Source organism: Microtus oregoni, unplaced genomic scaffold (assembly GCF_018167655.1).
Source record: "Microtus oregoni isolate MIOR12 unplaced genomic scaffold, Mior012 000017F_ref0000208, whole genome shotgun sequence".
NCBI classification, from domain to species: Eukaryota; Metazoa; Chordata; class Mammalia; order Rodentia; family Cricetidae; genus Microtus; species Microtus oregoni.
In genome coordinates, this window is record NW_024543076.1 from 13872957 (window position 1) to 13887184 (window position 14228).

Consider the following 14228-nt stretch of genomic DNA (forward strand, 5'->3'; position numbering starts at 1 on the left):
GGGTTGTCTTGGTTTGTAAAGAGGTTAACTTTGAGCTGGGAGCTCGTTAAGTCTTTGATTTAGACACACGTGTTGTTTGTGACATCTTATGGTCCATAAAGCACCCCAGGTCTGTCTGCTGCAGCATGTTGTCTCCTTAGCAGGTAGGGCTCCCAGAGGACTATGGAAAGCCACAGTTCTTTCTTAGGATAAAGTGGAGAAAGCTGCAGAAATACCCATAGGGTCATTCATGTCATCCCAACGAGAGATGTTTCCACTCTGCAGACAGCTTCTGAGGGGTCATCTTGAAAGTGCTACTTATTTAGCAAAAACAGCATCATGTTGGAGAGTCAGGACCCGTCACTTTGGGTGCTGATCATGCATCTACTGGAGGCCACATTTTTAATGGCAGGCTTGGAGGTGGGGTTGACATAAAGTCTACTTTTTAGGAATGAATCGTGTCCCATGCATTCAGACAAGCGTATGTGGTTGTGAAATTGCCAGCACCAACACAGAATGTTCTGTCACTTCCAGAAACATCTTTTGTACCCTTCGGTGGCAGTCCGCTAGTCGACCCCTCCAAGCCTCTACCAACCTCTAGTCTGTGTCGCCTTTTCAAAAATAAGCTGTGTTTCCATAAATGGTTGAGATCCCAACATGTTGTTAACACATGTTAGTCCTTTCTATTGCTGAGTGGGACTGTACTATGTGGATGTATGTTGTCCGTCCATACCTATACAGTGCTTGCTCTCTCTCTTGATTCATTTTATTTTACGTGTATGAGTGTTTGCCTGCATGTATGTACACATGCATGCCTGGTACCTGCAGAGGCCAGAAGAGGGCATCGAATCCTCTGGAATTGACTAGAGTTACCGATGGTTGTGAGCTGTCTGTGGGTGTTGGGAATTGAACCTGGGTCCTCTGGAAAGGCAGCAAGTGCTCTTAGTTTCTGAGCCATCTCTCCAAGACAATGTTTACTTTTCTCGAGCCAAGCAATTTCCCACAGAACTGATATTTCCCGGTCTCAAAGGACCCTTTAGTATGCTGGATTTCTAGGGCCATTGGGTTTCTTTGATTTCACTCATTTTTTCAGCACGTATTGACCACCACCGTAAAGTCAGCAGCTCAGAGATCAAATCTTTAGCCACAAGTAGATGCCTTGCTGTGGAGAGCTAAGTCCATGGTTCTCAGCCTGGAAATTAAAACCTCAATAAACAACTAAATAAAAAATAAAGGTCACCTCTAAGCCAGGCTTGATTATCAGAGAGATTCTCAGAATGTGAGACATTGACTGCTAGGTCGGGCTTCACCCTCAGGCTGAGGAAATTCGAGTCCGGAACAGAACAGGGCCACAGTCCTGCACCCAGGAGCTTCCGGCGTGCCGCAAGGGTAACAGGGAGGGTTGAGGCAGCCGACCTCACCAGGCTGCTGGCTCGCCATCCTCCGCATCCCAAGGGATAATGCCTGGCACGGCTAATTAAGGCATGGCTAATTAAGCCACAGTTATGAAGAGTAAGTGATGATAAGGTTTTATTTGTTTGTTCATTATCTACTTCCAATGTTGCAGTGTTCTTTTTCAAAAAGAATGTAACACCTGGAGGGGAGGGGAAGGCACGAGGCTCTGGGGGGGGGGGGCACCACACCTCTTCAGGTCACCAGGACAAAGCCTCGAGCCAGCATTTGGTCAACGTGTGCTCAGACTACCTCACCTGATTTTCCCATTAAGTAAGGAGAAAACGCTTTTCTTGGGGTTTTCTGCAGCTGTTAGGATCTATTCCCCTAGAATCAAAGAGTTCTGTTCACACTATGCCATTTGCAAAATTATTGTGGACATTTTTCTGAGGTGGTATAGGAAGCTGCAGTATCGCCTCTTAGACCAAGATTCTTTCTTTCTTTTTTTGGGGGGAGTTTTTCGAGACAGGGTTTCTCTGTAGCTTTTGGTTCCTGTCCTGCTGGAACTAGCTCTTGTAGACCAGGCTGGCCTCGAACTCACAGAGATCCGCCTGTCTCTGCCTCCCGAGTGCTGGGATTAAAGGCGTGCGTCATCACCGCCCGGCTCATGTGTTTTAAAAAAGTCTTTAAAAAACACTGAAGAACAGACATCTCAATACAGGCCTACAAGACAAAGTTAGCCACCATCCCACCCCACTTCCTGGAAGTGTCCGAACCCAGCTACTGCCCATGCTGCCCAGGGCCTGAGGAAGGGGACTCAAGCTCCATTTCTGGTCAAGAAGTCAACATAAGCATGTGACGTGCTTTTCTGAATGACTCTAACCCGTGAGGGGCAGAGACAGGACTCAGAGCCAAAGTTTAGGGACAGAGCTGACTCTACAGCCTGTTTGGACTCTAGCTTCATGGTTCTTACATCTGAAACACCAGCTGAGGTCTGTCACGATGCAGAACTGTGACAATGGCTTCTCCTGGAGGAAGAATCTCTGTGTGCACGGCAGGTCTGTGCTGCTAATGCGTTCCCCTTCTCTCCTTCTCTCTCGAAGGTAGGGAGCCCGGTATGCTGCTAACTTGACCCTTCTTTCTCCTCTCTCCCAGGCAGGGAACACGGCTCTGCACCTGGCCTGCCAGAACAGCCGCTCCCAGAGCACACGCGTCCTCCTGCTGGGCGGCTCCCGGGCTGACCTCAAAAATAACGTGAGTGAATGCACCAGCTTCTGTGTTGTTTTGCCTTGGAAAGGAATCCCCAAAGCAGAGTCAGTGTTGATATCTAGAAACTAAGGCGCCAGAGTGTTTGGGGCCTAATCTCCAAATTAATTTTTTGCTGATTTTCTCAGGGGTCATTTAAGGGGAAATTCTGCTTTCTCCATTTGTGCCTTGAGTTTACTTTCTCGCCACATGTCTGTCAGACTCTGATAGCTGGTCCATCAGTGATTTTCAACCTGTGGGTCATGACCCCTTAGCAAACCTCTCCCTCACAATATATTTATACTACACTTCATAACAGTAGCAAAATTACAGTTATGAAATAGCAACGAAATAATTTAATGGCTGGCTGGGGTCACCATAACATGAGGAACTGTATTAAAGGGTCAAAGCGCTGAGAAGGTTGAGGACCACTGATTTACGTGTTTTAAGAACGTCTACCCATGTAGAGCACTGTAGAGCTACTGTCTGAGACAGTACCAGGCAGGGCTGTCCTGGGGCCCTCTTCTGGGGCAGCTGTTGACCACTGCAGTGTTCTTCCCACGAGCAGGCAGGGCAGTGGCTGTAGAAGGATGTGTCACTCAAAGGACTTGAGAGCATCCTACTTCCTGTGTTTTCTGAGGAGAGTCTGTGGCGTAAGCTTTTCTCAGAAATACTAATATCTCCCTGCTTGGGACAGACTTATATAATATAGTTCTAGAATTCCCTATGCTAAGTGGCTGCGATCTAGACAGACAAGAAACCTCAGCAGGAGCCCGTCGAGCGTCGTGACGGTCTGTCTCTGTGTTGTCACAGGCAGTGGAGTCTGGCTTTGCCCACTAAGAAGGATTCTGAGAGTCTTCTGATTCCGCAGCTCCTTAGGCTGCATTGCTCCAGAGAGGATGTTAGCATCCTTCCTGCTGGGTCTCATTCCAAAGCAACATCGTTGTCTTAACTTGATTTATTCCAGACACTGTGTTGTAGGGGAGGCCAGGGTCCGTGGAGCCTGTCACCCACATTAGCTTCTCCAAAGTGCTCATGGGGAGCAGGTGTCTAGTTTTATATACACAAAAGCAAAGCCAAGCAAAGGTTCTTGGGTTTGGAGCAGCTATGTTAAAGGGGCGGCTTGTCGTTCAGACTAACGCTTCCTACAGCATGGGCAGTTGTCTGACAGCTCTTAAGTGCTGACCTTTCTTGTTGTTAGGTTTCTATGCTGAGACTTTGGTTTCCATCCACAGGCAGGAGACACCTGTTTGCACGTGGCCGCGCGGTACAATCACTTGTCCATCGTTAAACTCCTTCTCAGTGCTTTCTGCTCTGTCCATGAGAAGAACCAGGTCAGTGCATGTACCCTCTTCACAGTGACCTGTGAATGATCTTGGGAGAGCTTGCCACGCTTTTGCTTATACTGTGATTTCATCGAGAACTCCTACAAAAACGGAGCGTGCTATAGGAAAGGAGCAAGGGATATAGGTGTCTCATGGATTCTGCTGTTTCATTTCCTGCACTGTTACTTCTGGGTGAACTGCTGGGTCTCTTGCTTCGTTTGCCTTAGTGAAGGACTGGGTACATAAACCTGAGATTAAAATTGGATTGTGGGGCAGATTAAACATGGCCTACAACAGTGACTTCAACCTGCCTATGAGAGCCATCAGGGACATGAAGATGCCACCCAAAGAGCCAAAATCTCTGTGGTTTAAGTTCAGTGGAATACTTTTGTAAATCTCCCTCCTGAAGGTGTGCCAGGTTGAGAATCATTAACTCATCAAAAGCTTCTCCCCAATAGCTTTCAGGTCAGAGGCTACCCACCTTTCCGTCCCCACCCACCAGTGTTAGCAGCGTGTGACAGCAGGGAACAAACCTCCCATCTCAAGCCCACCCTCACAAATCCCCACACCAAACCCATGCTGTACCCAAGTGAAATCAAGTCTAGGAGTATGATTCGAGTATCGATACTTCTTCAGGCGGGGAGTCACTTCCCCAACAGGACTAGTGATGGGGGTGAAATCTACCCAAAGATGGCTGAATTTCACGCTGCTGTGGCAAGGAGGGATGAGTCTCACGTCTGTGTTTCTCTCTCACTCCCTATGGAAATGACAGCCCGCCTTTGGGAGCTGGCTTCGTTTCAGGACCGATCATCCAGGAACACTTCCTATAAAGAGAATATGAAAACTTATAGGCTGGAAGGGAAAGTGGAGAAAGCAGTCAGCCTTAACCAAACCAGGCCTTTGTGTCCCCACCTAAGCCTGCAGATGAACTGTCTCGGCTCCCTGGTCCAGGCTGAAGGCCAGGCACAAGCCTTCTCTCAGCTTCTCCTCAGGCCCAACTCAGAAGCCAGGCACTAACTCCCTTGGCTAATACACGGGGTCCAGAGCTCTGGGTGAGATGGTCTCAGCACCTCAGCCTGCCTCCTAGGGGCTTGGAAGTCCTCCGTTCTCAGCAACCCAACTGGTCCTCTTCACCCCTACATACGTGACCCTGGTCTGTAGCTTCTGGACTGCATGTTATGAATGAACGTGTTAACTGTTCAGCTTTGTCCCCTCAAGGCTTTCGTTGTGAGCTTCACGTTTGCAGGACAAATTCTGCTTGGCTTTGGAGAGTGTCCTAGGCAGAGATGCACAGCTAGCCTGGGACCAATAGGCGTATTTAGCAAACTCTCTTCTGGTTGCTTACAGGCTGGAGACACAGCCCTCCATGTGGCTGCTGCCCTAAATCACAAGAAGGTGGTTAAAATCCTGCTGGAAGCTGGCGCGGACACGACCATTGTGAACAATGTAAGTTGAACGGCAGCTGTGAGTTTCACAGACTCACAGCCCTGCGCCTCCCCCCCCCCCCCCACACACACACCAGGATTCAGTGAGCTTCACACTCTTGGGTCCTCGTCTGGATTGGGCCAGCTCTGAGCAGCCCCAGGAGTTAACTCTTAGACCCTGGGCTGGTGTGAGCACAGCCTGGCGAGAAGAGAGTTCTGAAGGGTTCTCAACAAGCCGGCATGCGGGCCTCAAGATGGCCTCCTGGCCAGGTGTAAACCCATCCTGGGATTCTGCTTCTTTCTCTCGAGGGCTCTGCCTTCCCTCCCTCCCTCCCTCCCTCCCTCCCTCCCTCCCTCCCCCCCCTCCCCTCTTCATCCCTTCTGTCCGCTCTTCCTTCCTTCCTTTTCTCAGTATGCTTGATCGTTTCTATAAGTCCCATAGCCAGTACCCTTCTTCTTCCAAGAGGTCTGGGGCACTGAAGCTGACTTTCTTTATCTCTGTGTCTAGTTCACCCCACCCCCACCCCACCCCCTTCCTCCATTATATCTCTGAGCCTGCCTGGTGAAAGAGTTACCTTGTCCCTGGTGACCAGGACACACACACTCTCCTTCCCTTTGGAATCCCACTGACATCCTTTCCTGACTTTTAATCTTACAGACTACATCATGTCTGTAGCTCGCTGCTGAGACTGCTCCTATGGGAGACTTCGTGCCTAGAGGTGGATTTCCTGATCCTTTGTGTTGCTCAACAGAAATGCCCACCTCGGTCTTCCTCGTGTTTACGTCCCTCTTTGTCCCACCATCTGAGGCTAAGAGGTTTTAATGAGCCTTGCCGATGAGCTCTGCTGAGGCACTGAGGCTCAGGAGGAGTGGCCTTCTGCCTGAGTGTGATGAAGAGTGGAACTGCCCATTCCTGGGGTCCCTTTGTCACCTGCCTTCCCTGTGTCTTTCCTCAGGCAGGCCAGACCCCGCTGGAGACTGCCCGCCACCACAATAATCCTGAAGTTGCTCTGTTGCTCACCAAGGCTCCCCAGGTAGGACTTAAAGCATCTTACTGACCTGTGGGGCTACACAGTTGCCAGGATTCCTCTGGCTGTGCTCTGTTGAAGCCAGGTGAAAATAAATAAGAGTTGCTGGCTAAGAAGGGAGGCAGTGCAGAGTGTAGACGTCTGTGTGGCGCCAAGTCCAGCTCTTTATCCATCCTGCCATTCTCTCGCTGAGGTGTGAGCTTGCTATCACGAACTTCTGGGGCCCTACCCTGTCCATTCTGCTTCATGCCAGAGCTAAGACAGGACGATGTTCTGTGGTGTTTGCCATTGCTCATTCTAGTGGAAGCAATCAATTCCTTAGTGTTGGGAAAGCAGGCTCTTCCAGAGCAAGGCGTGGGAGCGCTGATTTGTCCATCGTATCAAGGCACAGAGACTTGGAAAGAATGTTCTGAGAACCATGCTGCCAGTATCCGAGCCCAGTGTGTCACATGGCCCTTTGAGAACCATGTTGCTAGTACAGTGGCCCAGTGTGTCACATGACCTTCAGAGTACCATGCCACTAAGTACCCAGGCCCAGCGTGTCACATGACCCTCGTTTCACTTAGTTTTAAAGACGTGCTCATATGGCTGGCAGCAGTTTCTACATTGCTGACAATTCTTCTCTTGTAAGAGGGACCAGCCTTGTGCACAGGGAGCGGGTGCTGCTCAGTGGTATCTGATGTGGGCATCGGGTGTGAGAAGCTGCTAGAAGCTTACTGCCCACTGTAGGGAGCCTGTGAAGTCCTGAGTGAATGTGTGCTGCTGACATGAGAGTGGCCATGCCAAGGACCCTGATGCCTCAGACCCGTGGGAGCCAGAGTCTTCCCCAGGTGATGTTGGGGGATGGGAAAACCAATGAGCCCTCAAGGCTAAGAATGGAGGGCTCCAAAGCCTTCTGGTCTATAAGTGAATGTTGAAAGAGTGTGCAAAACCTCTGCACCATAACTTTTCCCCCATAGATGCTTACAATCCGAAGACTGCTCCCATAGAGACTGCTCACACTCAGATTAGCTAAACCTTCCTGTTCAGTTGTATACCATAAACCCAGCCCCCTTGTATATAATGATCCCATACCCCTGTTCATCTGTATATAGTAAACATGCTGGACTTCTAAGGTGCAGCAGCCACCACATCAGAGGGAGCACAGCCAAGCTAATCTGAGCTTTGCTGTGTCTGTGTGTCCACGTGGTGTGGGAGGGCCTTCTGTCTGTGTGTTGCTTTTATTGGTTAATGAATAAAGAAGCTGCTTTTGAAAATATATATATATATATATATATATATATATATATATATATATGTATAGCCAGGCTGGAAAGGATATATAGCCGGGCCATGGTGGCGCACGCCTTTAATCCCAGCACTTGGGAGGCAGAGGCAGGTGGATCTCTGTGAGTTCGAGACCAGCCTGGTCTATAGAGCTAGTCCTAGGACAGGCTCCAAAGACACAGAGAAACCTTGTCTCGAAAAAAAAAAAAGGATATATATAGAGAGAGTAGGCAGAGTCAGAAGCCAGAGACAGATGCACCGAAACTTTGCCAGTAGGCCACAACCTCGTGGTGATGCACAGACTAGTGGAGATGGGTCAGTTTAGGATGTAAGGGCTAGCTAAAAATATGCTTAAGCTGTTGGCCAAACAGTATTGCAAATAGAATAATTTCTGAGTGATTATTTCATGGCCTGGGCAGCTGGGGACGAACAAGAGCCTCTGCCTACATCCACGTGTGTTCTTCATTTCCTTGTCCCTAGTCAGGGTCCCAGGACCCCGTTTCATGCAGGGATGTGGTACCTCACCTCACTCCAGCTTTGTGAAACAGAAAAATGCTGGTTTGTCACAGTCAGGAAGTAGAGAGTGTCATAGAAGTGTCCAGAGGCAGCAGTTCCGTCTGCTGTTTCAGCATTCAGCAGTTTGATCCCCACACAGCCCTGTTTATCCCCAGTCATACACACAGGCCAGTAGGGCTTGTGGGTTGCAGAATTCACCAGGCACATAGAGTGCCGTGTGTTCAGTCTACCTGTCGGTTGTCTGCCAGAGCTGGAGGATCTTCACCTTCGCTAGTCCCCTGAACTGGTCTCCATTGCATTCCTGTCTGAGAGATGGTTTGGGAGTGAGAGCACTGGCTGCTCTTGTCGAGGACCCAGGCTCAATTCCCAGCTCCCATGTTACAACCATCTGCAACTCCAGTTCCAAGGGTCCAGTGCCCTCTTCTGGCTTCTGTGGGAACTGCATGCATGTGATGCTCATCTGTAATAAAATACATTCTTTGCATATTGTAGTTTCACACACAACCTGCTTCGTCTGTCAAGAAAAATCTGTTTGTTGAAGCCCTTAGTTAAGTATGGCTTTTGGTGGCCACAGCAGCACTAAGAAGAGGCCGTTTCCCAAGGCCTCTGGACCAGTGTTCACAGAGTCCTGTGATCTGGAGAACACTGCCAATATTCTGTTTGGCCCCCGCTACTCTGAGACAGGCTGCATGCAGGCCGTACAGTCCTCTGCAGCTATTGGCATGGTCAGTGTTGGGACGTTTGCTTGCTGCTGCTGCTTGGATCAGGTGACCTTGTGTCTCTTGTCTGTGATGGCCCTGTTTGCAAATGTGAAGAATTTCAGGCTTGGGGTCAGCTGGGCCTTGATGTAAGATTCCACACAAGGGAGCAATCACCACTCTGTGAGACTCGCCGACGAGTCTGAACTCTCTGGGGCAATGGCTCTGAGACTTTTAGTATCCATTTATTTATTTATTTTTATTGTTTTGTTTTTCAAAACAGGGTTTCTCTGTGTAGCTTTGGAGCCTGTCCTGGAACTCACTCTGAAGACCAGGCTGGCCTCAAACTCACAGAGATCCCCCTGCCTCTGCCCCCTAGGTGCTGGAATTAAAGGAGTATGCCCACCACCACCTGGCAACTTTTATGTTCTTAAATACTGTGTGCCAGAGGCTGAAGGATCTTGGTGCCTCAGATCTGGGCTTGCTGGCTAAACACACTCTGCCAGCTAAACATCTTAGTGGCTAAGGACAGGCAGTGACAGCAAGTCCAGCCATCTCCTGTTCCCGGCTGATCCCGGCAGCTCCCCGTGTGATGAGAAGGAGCCCCTAATAGCCAAAATCATGTGCTAAAACTCCTTGTCTGGTTGATGCTGGGACCCCAACATCTATTGTCCTGTGCCTTTGTTGGCTCCTTCTGCTTTATTGCCTTGTTTTAGGGGCAGGTATCAGTCCTCCCTGGGGAACCACAGTTAGTCTGACGGCCTCCAGATATACCTCAGTGATGCCAGAATTAAACTGACGGGGTTTTTTTATACACCTTGATCAAGGAAACTAGAGGGTGGAAAATGGCTGTCACATGACCTGCCATTGCTTTCCTAGTTGTATGTAAGTGACATTCTCTGTTAAGCCAGGCACACCTATCTGGCCACACCAGCCCAGCACATAAATGCTTTTGTTATTATCATAGAAGCCTCTTGTGATCAGACACAATATACTTCCCATTTCTGGGTCCAGAGTTTTCCGTCACCACTAGTGTTTCCCACCATGCTGTGGGTTCTGCTAGGTCCATGTGCCACGCCCGGGGCACTCGGACACGTGTTGGTGCTGTGCCCCCTTTGCCCTTACAACGGTGGTGTTTTCTCTTTTAGATCTTGCGCTTTAGTCGTGGGCGAAGCCTGAGGAAAAGGAGAGAGAGGCTCAAGGAAGAGAGGAGGGCCCAGTCTGTGCCCAGAGATGAGGTGGCACAGAGCAAGGTATGAGGGACCCTCCCACAGACCTCAGGTACCGCTGCTGCCCTCCTTGGCCTGTCCTTTCCCCTGGGTTCAGGCTGCTGCCCCTTCCCCCTGTCCCTGTAGTTCCAGATCCTGTATCTTTGTGTGTGTGTGTGTGTGTGTGTGTGTGTGTGTGTGTGTGTGAGAGAGAGAGAGAGAGAGAGAGAGAGAGAGAGAGCATCCTTATCTTCCCTGTGTGCCCTGTGTGCCTGTGGCGTTTATTGCATGGTGGTCACAGCAGTACTGTACCCTGAATTGTACAGAGCTTCAGTTCTGCAGCTGTGCTGCCCCTGCTGTCCCCTGGGGCCTGGTTAGTAATGCAGATTCCCAGGGCTCAGCTTGGACCTGTTGGCACAGGAACTCTGGGTCAGGGCAGCCAGGTCTGTTTGAACAAGTTTTCTAGGTGATTCTGAGACCCACTAGGCTGCTTCTTCAGTTTCTAAAGAGAGAATGTGATGTGGGAGTGTCATCTATCTGTTGCTTTCATTGGTTAATTAATAAAGAAACTGCTTGGCCTTTGATAGGCCAGCCCTTAGGTGGGTGGAGTAGACAGAACAGAATTCTGGGAGAAAGAAAGCCGAGTCAGGCAGTCGCCATGATTCTCCTCTCCGAGGCAGATACAGGTTAAGAATCTCCCTGGTAAGCCACCAGCTCGTGGTGCTACACAGATTATTAGAAATGGGTTAATCAAGATGTGAGAATTAGCCAATAAGAGGCTAGAACTAATGGGCCGAGCAGTGTTTAAAAGAATCAGTTTCTGTGTAGTTATTTCGGGTAAAGATAGCCGTGCAGGAGCTGGGCAGCGGGAAGCGGCCCGGCCTGCAGCTCCTACTACAGAGTGGCACCCAACGTGTAACAAAGTCCACGTAAAACCTGAGAGAGCTTAATTTTAGACAGAGAAAAAACAGAGTTTAATGCAGATTTTTGCTGTTTGTTGGTGGCGTGCTGTAGAGAGATTTCCTGATTCAGCAACAGCAGCAGAAAAAAAAGCTGCGTCATTTTAAAACGCGGCTTCCTGGGGCTGTGCTGCCAGTGCAAACTTTGGCTTTAAAGCATTTCAATGGCTTTTATGGGACTGGATGTTTGTGTTCCCGCTTGGGATTGGAAGGAGAGTGCTCTGAGACCTTGCCGATGGCTCAACGCTCTCCACCTGAGGTGATTCTGAGACCCACTAGGCTGCTTCTTCGGATTCTAAAGAGAGAATGGAGTAAGGCAACTCTCCTGGCTTCTGTGTGTCAGAAAAAGGTGACACGGGGCAAACCAGGGTTGTATAATAGATAGAATACAAGCTTGCTGGACTTGGAGATTTACCCTTCAGTGGGTGCCGTTGTGCAGTGTGCAATATATTTGATATCCTTTGTAAGTTCCTTTTGGGGGGAAAGAGGTCTCACTGTGTAGTCCTGGCTGATCTGGATGGAGCTTGCTAGCTAAACTGACCTTGAACTCCTAGAGATCTGATCCACCTGTCTCTGCTGAGATTAAAGGCATGTGTGAGGTACCTGGGTCTTTGAGAGTTCCTGGCAGGGACTATGTTACAGAGATCTTTTTAGACACATAAGATGTTATTACTAAGCTGGGCATGGTGCCACACACCTTTGATCTAAGCACCACAGTAAGCACCCAAGAGCATACTTCATTTCATCCCAATAAAAGCCCAGCCAGCCAGAAGCTGTTGCTGAGCCTGCCCACCAGGCAGAAACGCCTGTCACTGGCTGATGTCCCTGTGGGTCCGTGATTGGGTGGGATCTTGTAAGCACAAGTTTACCCTGCTGGGTCAAAGGCCAAAGGCTCAAGTGGAACAATCTGGGGGCTTTTCTTTTGTAGGGAAGTGTCTCAGCAGGAGATACCCCCAGCAGTGAGCAAGCTGTCCCCCCAAAAGAGGAAGCTAAAAGAGATTGCCCATCTGCTTCCCAGGAGCCCAGAAAGGAGGAAAGGAGAAGAAAGTCAAGGCCGGAGGTCAGGAGCAAGCAAGGGTGGGGGGGGGGGGAGGGGGGATTGGGGGTGGCATTAGGGGTTGGCTTGGAGGAGGGTCTGGGGTTACCTCCCAGGCTGGGACACCGTGCCTCTGGCTGGCTGTTTGGGAATGAGTACAAAGATGAAATTTACTGGCTGGAGACACCGGAGAGGGTGCTCACATGTTTCTGGGTGGCTGTGCTGCTCTGAGCTCAGAAGCAAGGTGGGGTTCTTTATATTTTATTTCTGAGAGGGGTGTCTTCTTTCTTCCCACAGGTGTCAGCACTATCTGACCCCACCCCAGCAGCAGACCAACAGCCTGGACACCAAAGGAACCTGCACAGTCATCACCACCCCAAAAAGAAGAGCAGACATCGATGCTGGTCCCCACCTCCGCCCCATGGATTCAGAGCATACCAGCTCTACACACTGTACCGGGGCGCAGATGGAAAAGTCATGCAGGTATCACCAGTTCTGACGGGCTAGCAGCCTGCAAACGCCAAGGGCTGGAGAAGCCCGTGCCTGGAGGTCAATGGCCACCCAGGGCTTGACTTAGTCAGACCTGAGTCACAAGGGCCCCCCCATCCGAAGACTGCAGCTTTACCATGTCATGTAGGCCCCAGAAAAAGTCCCTGTCCATAGCATCTGTACCATCCTGAGGGGACTTCTGTCTTGAGGCCTCAGAGTAGGCATTCTGTCCTGAACCCCAGAGGATCAAGCCTCTTTAAGTTAGTTACAGTATCTCACCCTCTGAATCTCAGTCCCTTTGGACTGAGACAGGACGTTACGACATTCCAAAGCTAGGAATAATGGGGATAAGTCTGTGCTCTCAGTCCTCTGCCTCCTGCTGGTATCCTACTTGGCACAGTGGTTGCCCAAGGACTAATTTACTATTCTCTCTGTGTGTGTGTGTGTGTGTGTGTGTGTGTGTGTGTGTGTGTGTGTGCGCACTTACAGAGGCCAGAGGAGAGTGCTGGGTACCATGCTCTATCACTTTATGTCTTTTTTTTTAAGGATTTAATTATTTATTAAGCATACAATGTACTGCTGGTGTGGAAGGCACCAGGTCTCATTATAGTTGGCTGCGAGCCACCATGTGGTTGCTAGGAATTGAACTTAGGACCTCTGGAAGTGCAGCCAGTACTCTTACCCTCTGAGCCATCTCTCCAGCCCCCACATCTTTACATCTTATTCCTTTGAGACAGCGTCTTCCACTGAACCTGGAGGCCAGCAAGCCCCAGTGATCCTCCTGTTTCTGCGATTACAGATGTGCATGCCTGGATTTTTCTGTGGGTGGGAGGATCTGAACTCAGGTCCTCGGGCTTGCGCAGTGAATGCTCTCGCCCACTGAGCCGTCTTTCTAGCCCCTGATTCCCTCTTCATCCCCCCCAGGCTCCGATAAAGGGTTGTCGCTGTGAACCTCTCATCAACAAGCTGGAGAACCAGCTGGAGGCGACTGTGGAGGAGCTCAAAGCCGAGCTGGGATCGGTGCAGGATAAAGTGAACGCAAAGCTGGGACAGATGGAGAGCAAGACCCAGCACCAAGTAAGCCAGTGGCTCCGTCTCCTGATGACAGGTGTGAAGGCAGAGGCGACTCAAAGACCTCAGGGCTTGTGGTGTGGCTCAGTGCTAGAGCCCTGGCCGAGCGTGTGCCAACCGTGGGCATATGCTGGAAGTTACGTGTTCCTGCCAGGCATGGTGACGCATACCTGTAGTGCCAGCATGTGGGAGACTGAGTCAGGAGGATCACAGATTCAAGGACAGTCTGGGCAATAGTGAGATTTGGTTTCTAGAAAGAGATGGGGGAGGGGAGAAGCTGGGTGGTTGTGGCGGTGTACGCCTTTAATCCCAGCCTTTGGGAGTCACAGGCAGGCAGATCTCTGTGAATTTGAGGCCAGCCTGGTCTACAAGAGCTAGTTCCAGGACAGCCAGGGCTACACAGAGAAACCCTGTCTCAGAAAGGAAACAAAAACAAAGCAAAACAAACAAAAAAATAGTGAAAGAGAAAAAGGGAAAGGGAAAGGGAAGGAAGGAAGGAAGGAAGGCAGGCAATACATTTCCATTACAGCGTTTTTTTAAAAAAACTATTAATATTTAAGTTTATTTTCTTCATCAGTGTTCTGCTGAGACT

General features: G+C 49.9%; 1 protein-coding gene across 4 annotated transcripts in view; it reads left to right on the top strand.

The window, feature by feature from the left end:
* The window catches only part of Ankrd6 (ankyrin repeat domain 6), a 139732-nt gene that overhangs the window by 116170 nt on the left and 9334 nt on the right, over positions 1-14228 (top strand). For all 4 annotated transcript variants that reach the window (XM_041667389.1, XM_041667390.1, XM_041667392.1 and 1 more), the window contains exons 6-13: positions 2527-2625; positions 3852-3950; positions 5289-5387; positions 6322-6399; positions 10022-10126; positions 11969-12100; positions 12374-12559; positions 13490-13642. In XM_041667389.1, the coding sequence (XP_041523323.1) occupies positions 2527-2625; positions 3852-3950; positions 5289-5387; positions 6322-6399; positions 10022-10126; positions 11969-12100; positions 12374-12559; positions 13490-13642 (951 nt within the window). The remainder of the gene's footprint in view (positions 1-2526; positions 2626-3851; positions 3951-5288; positions 5388-6321; positions 6400-10021; positions 10127-11968; positions 12101-12373; positions 12560-13489; positions 13643-14228) is intronic.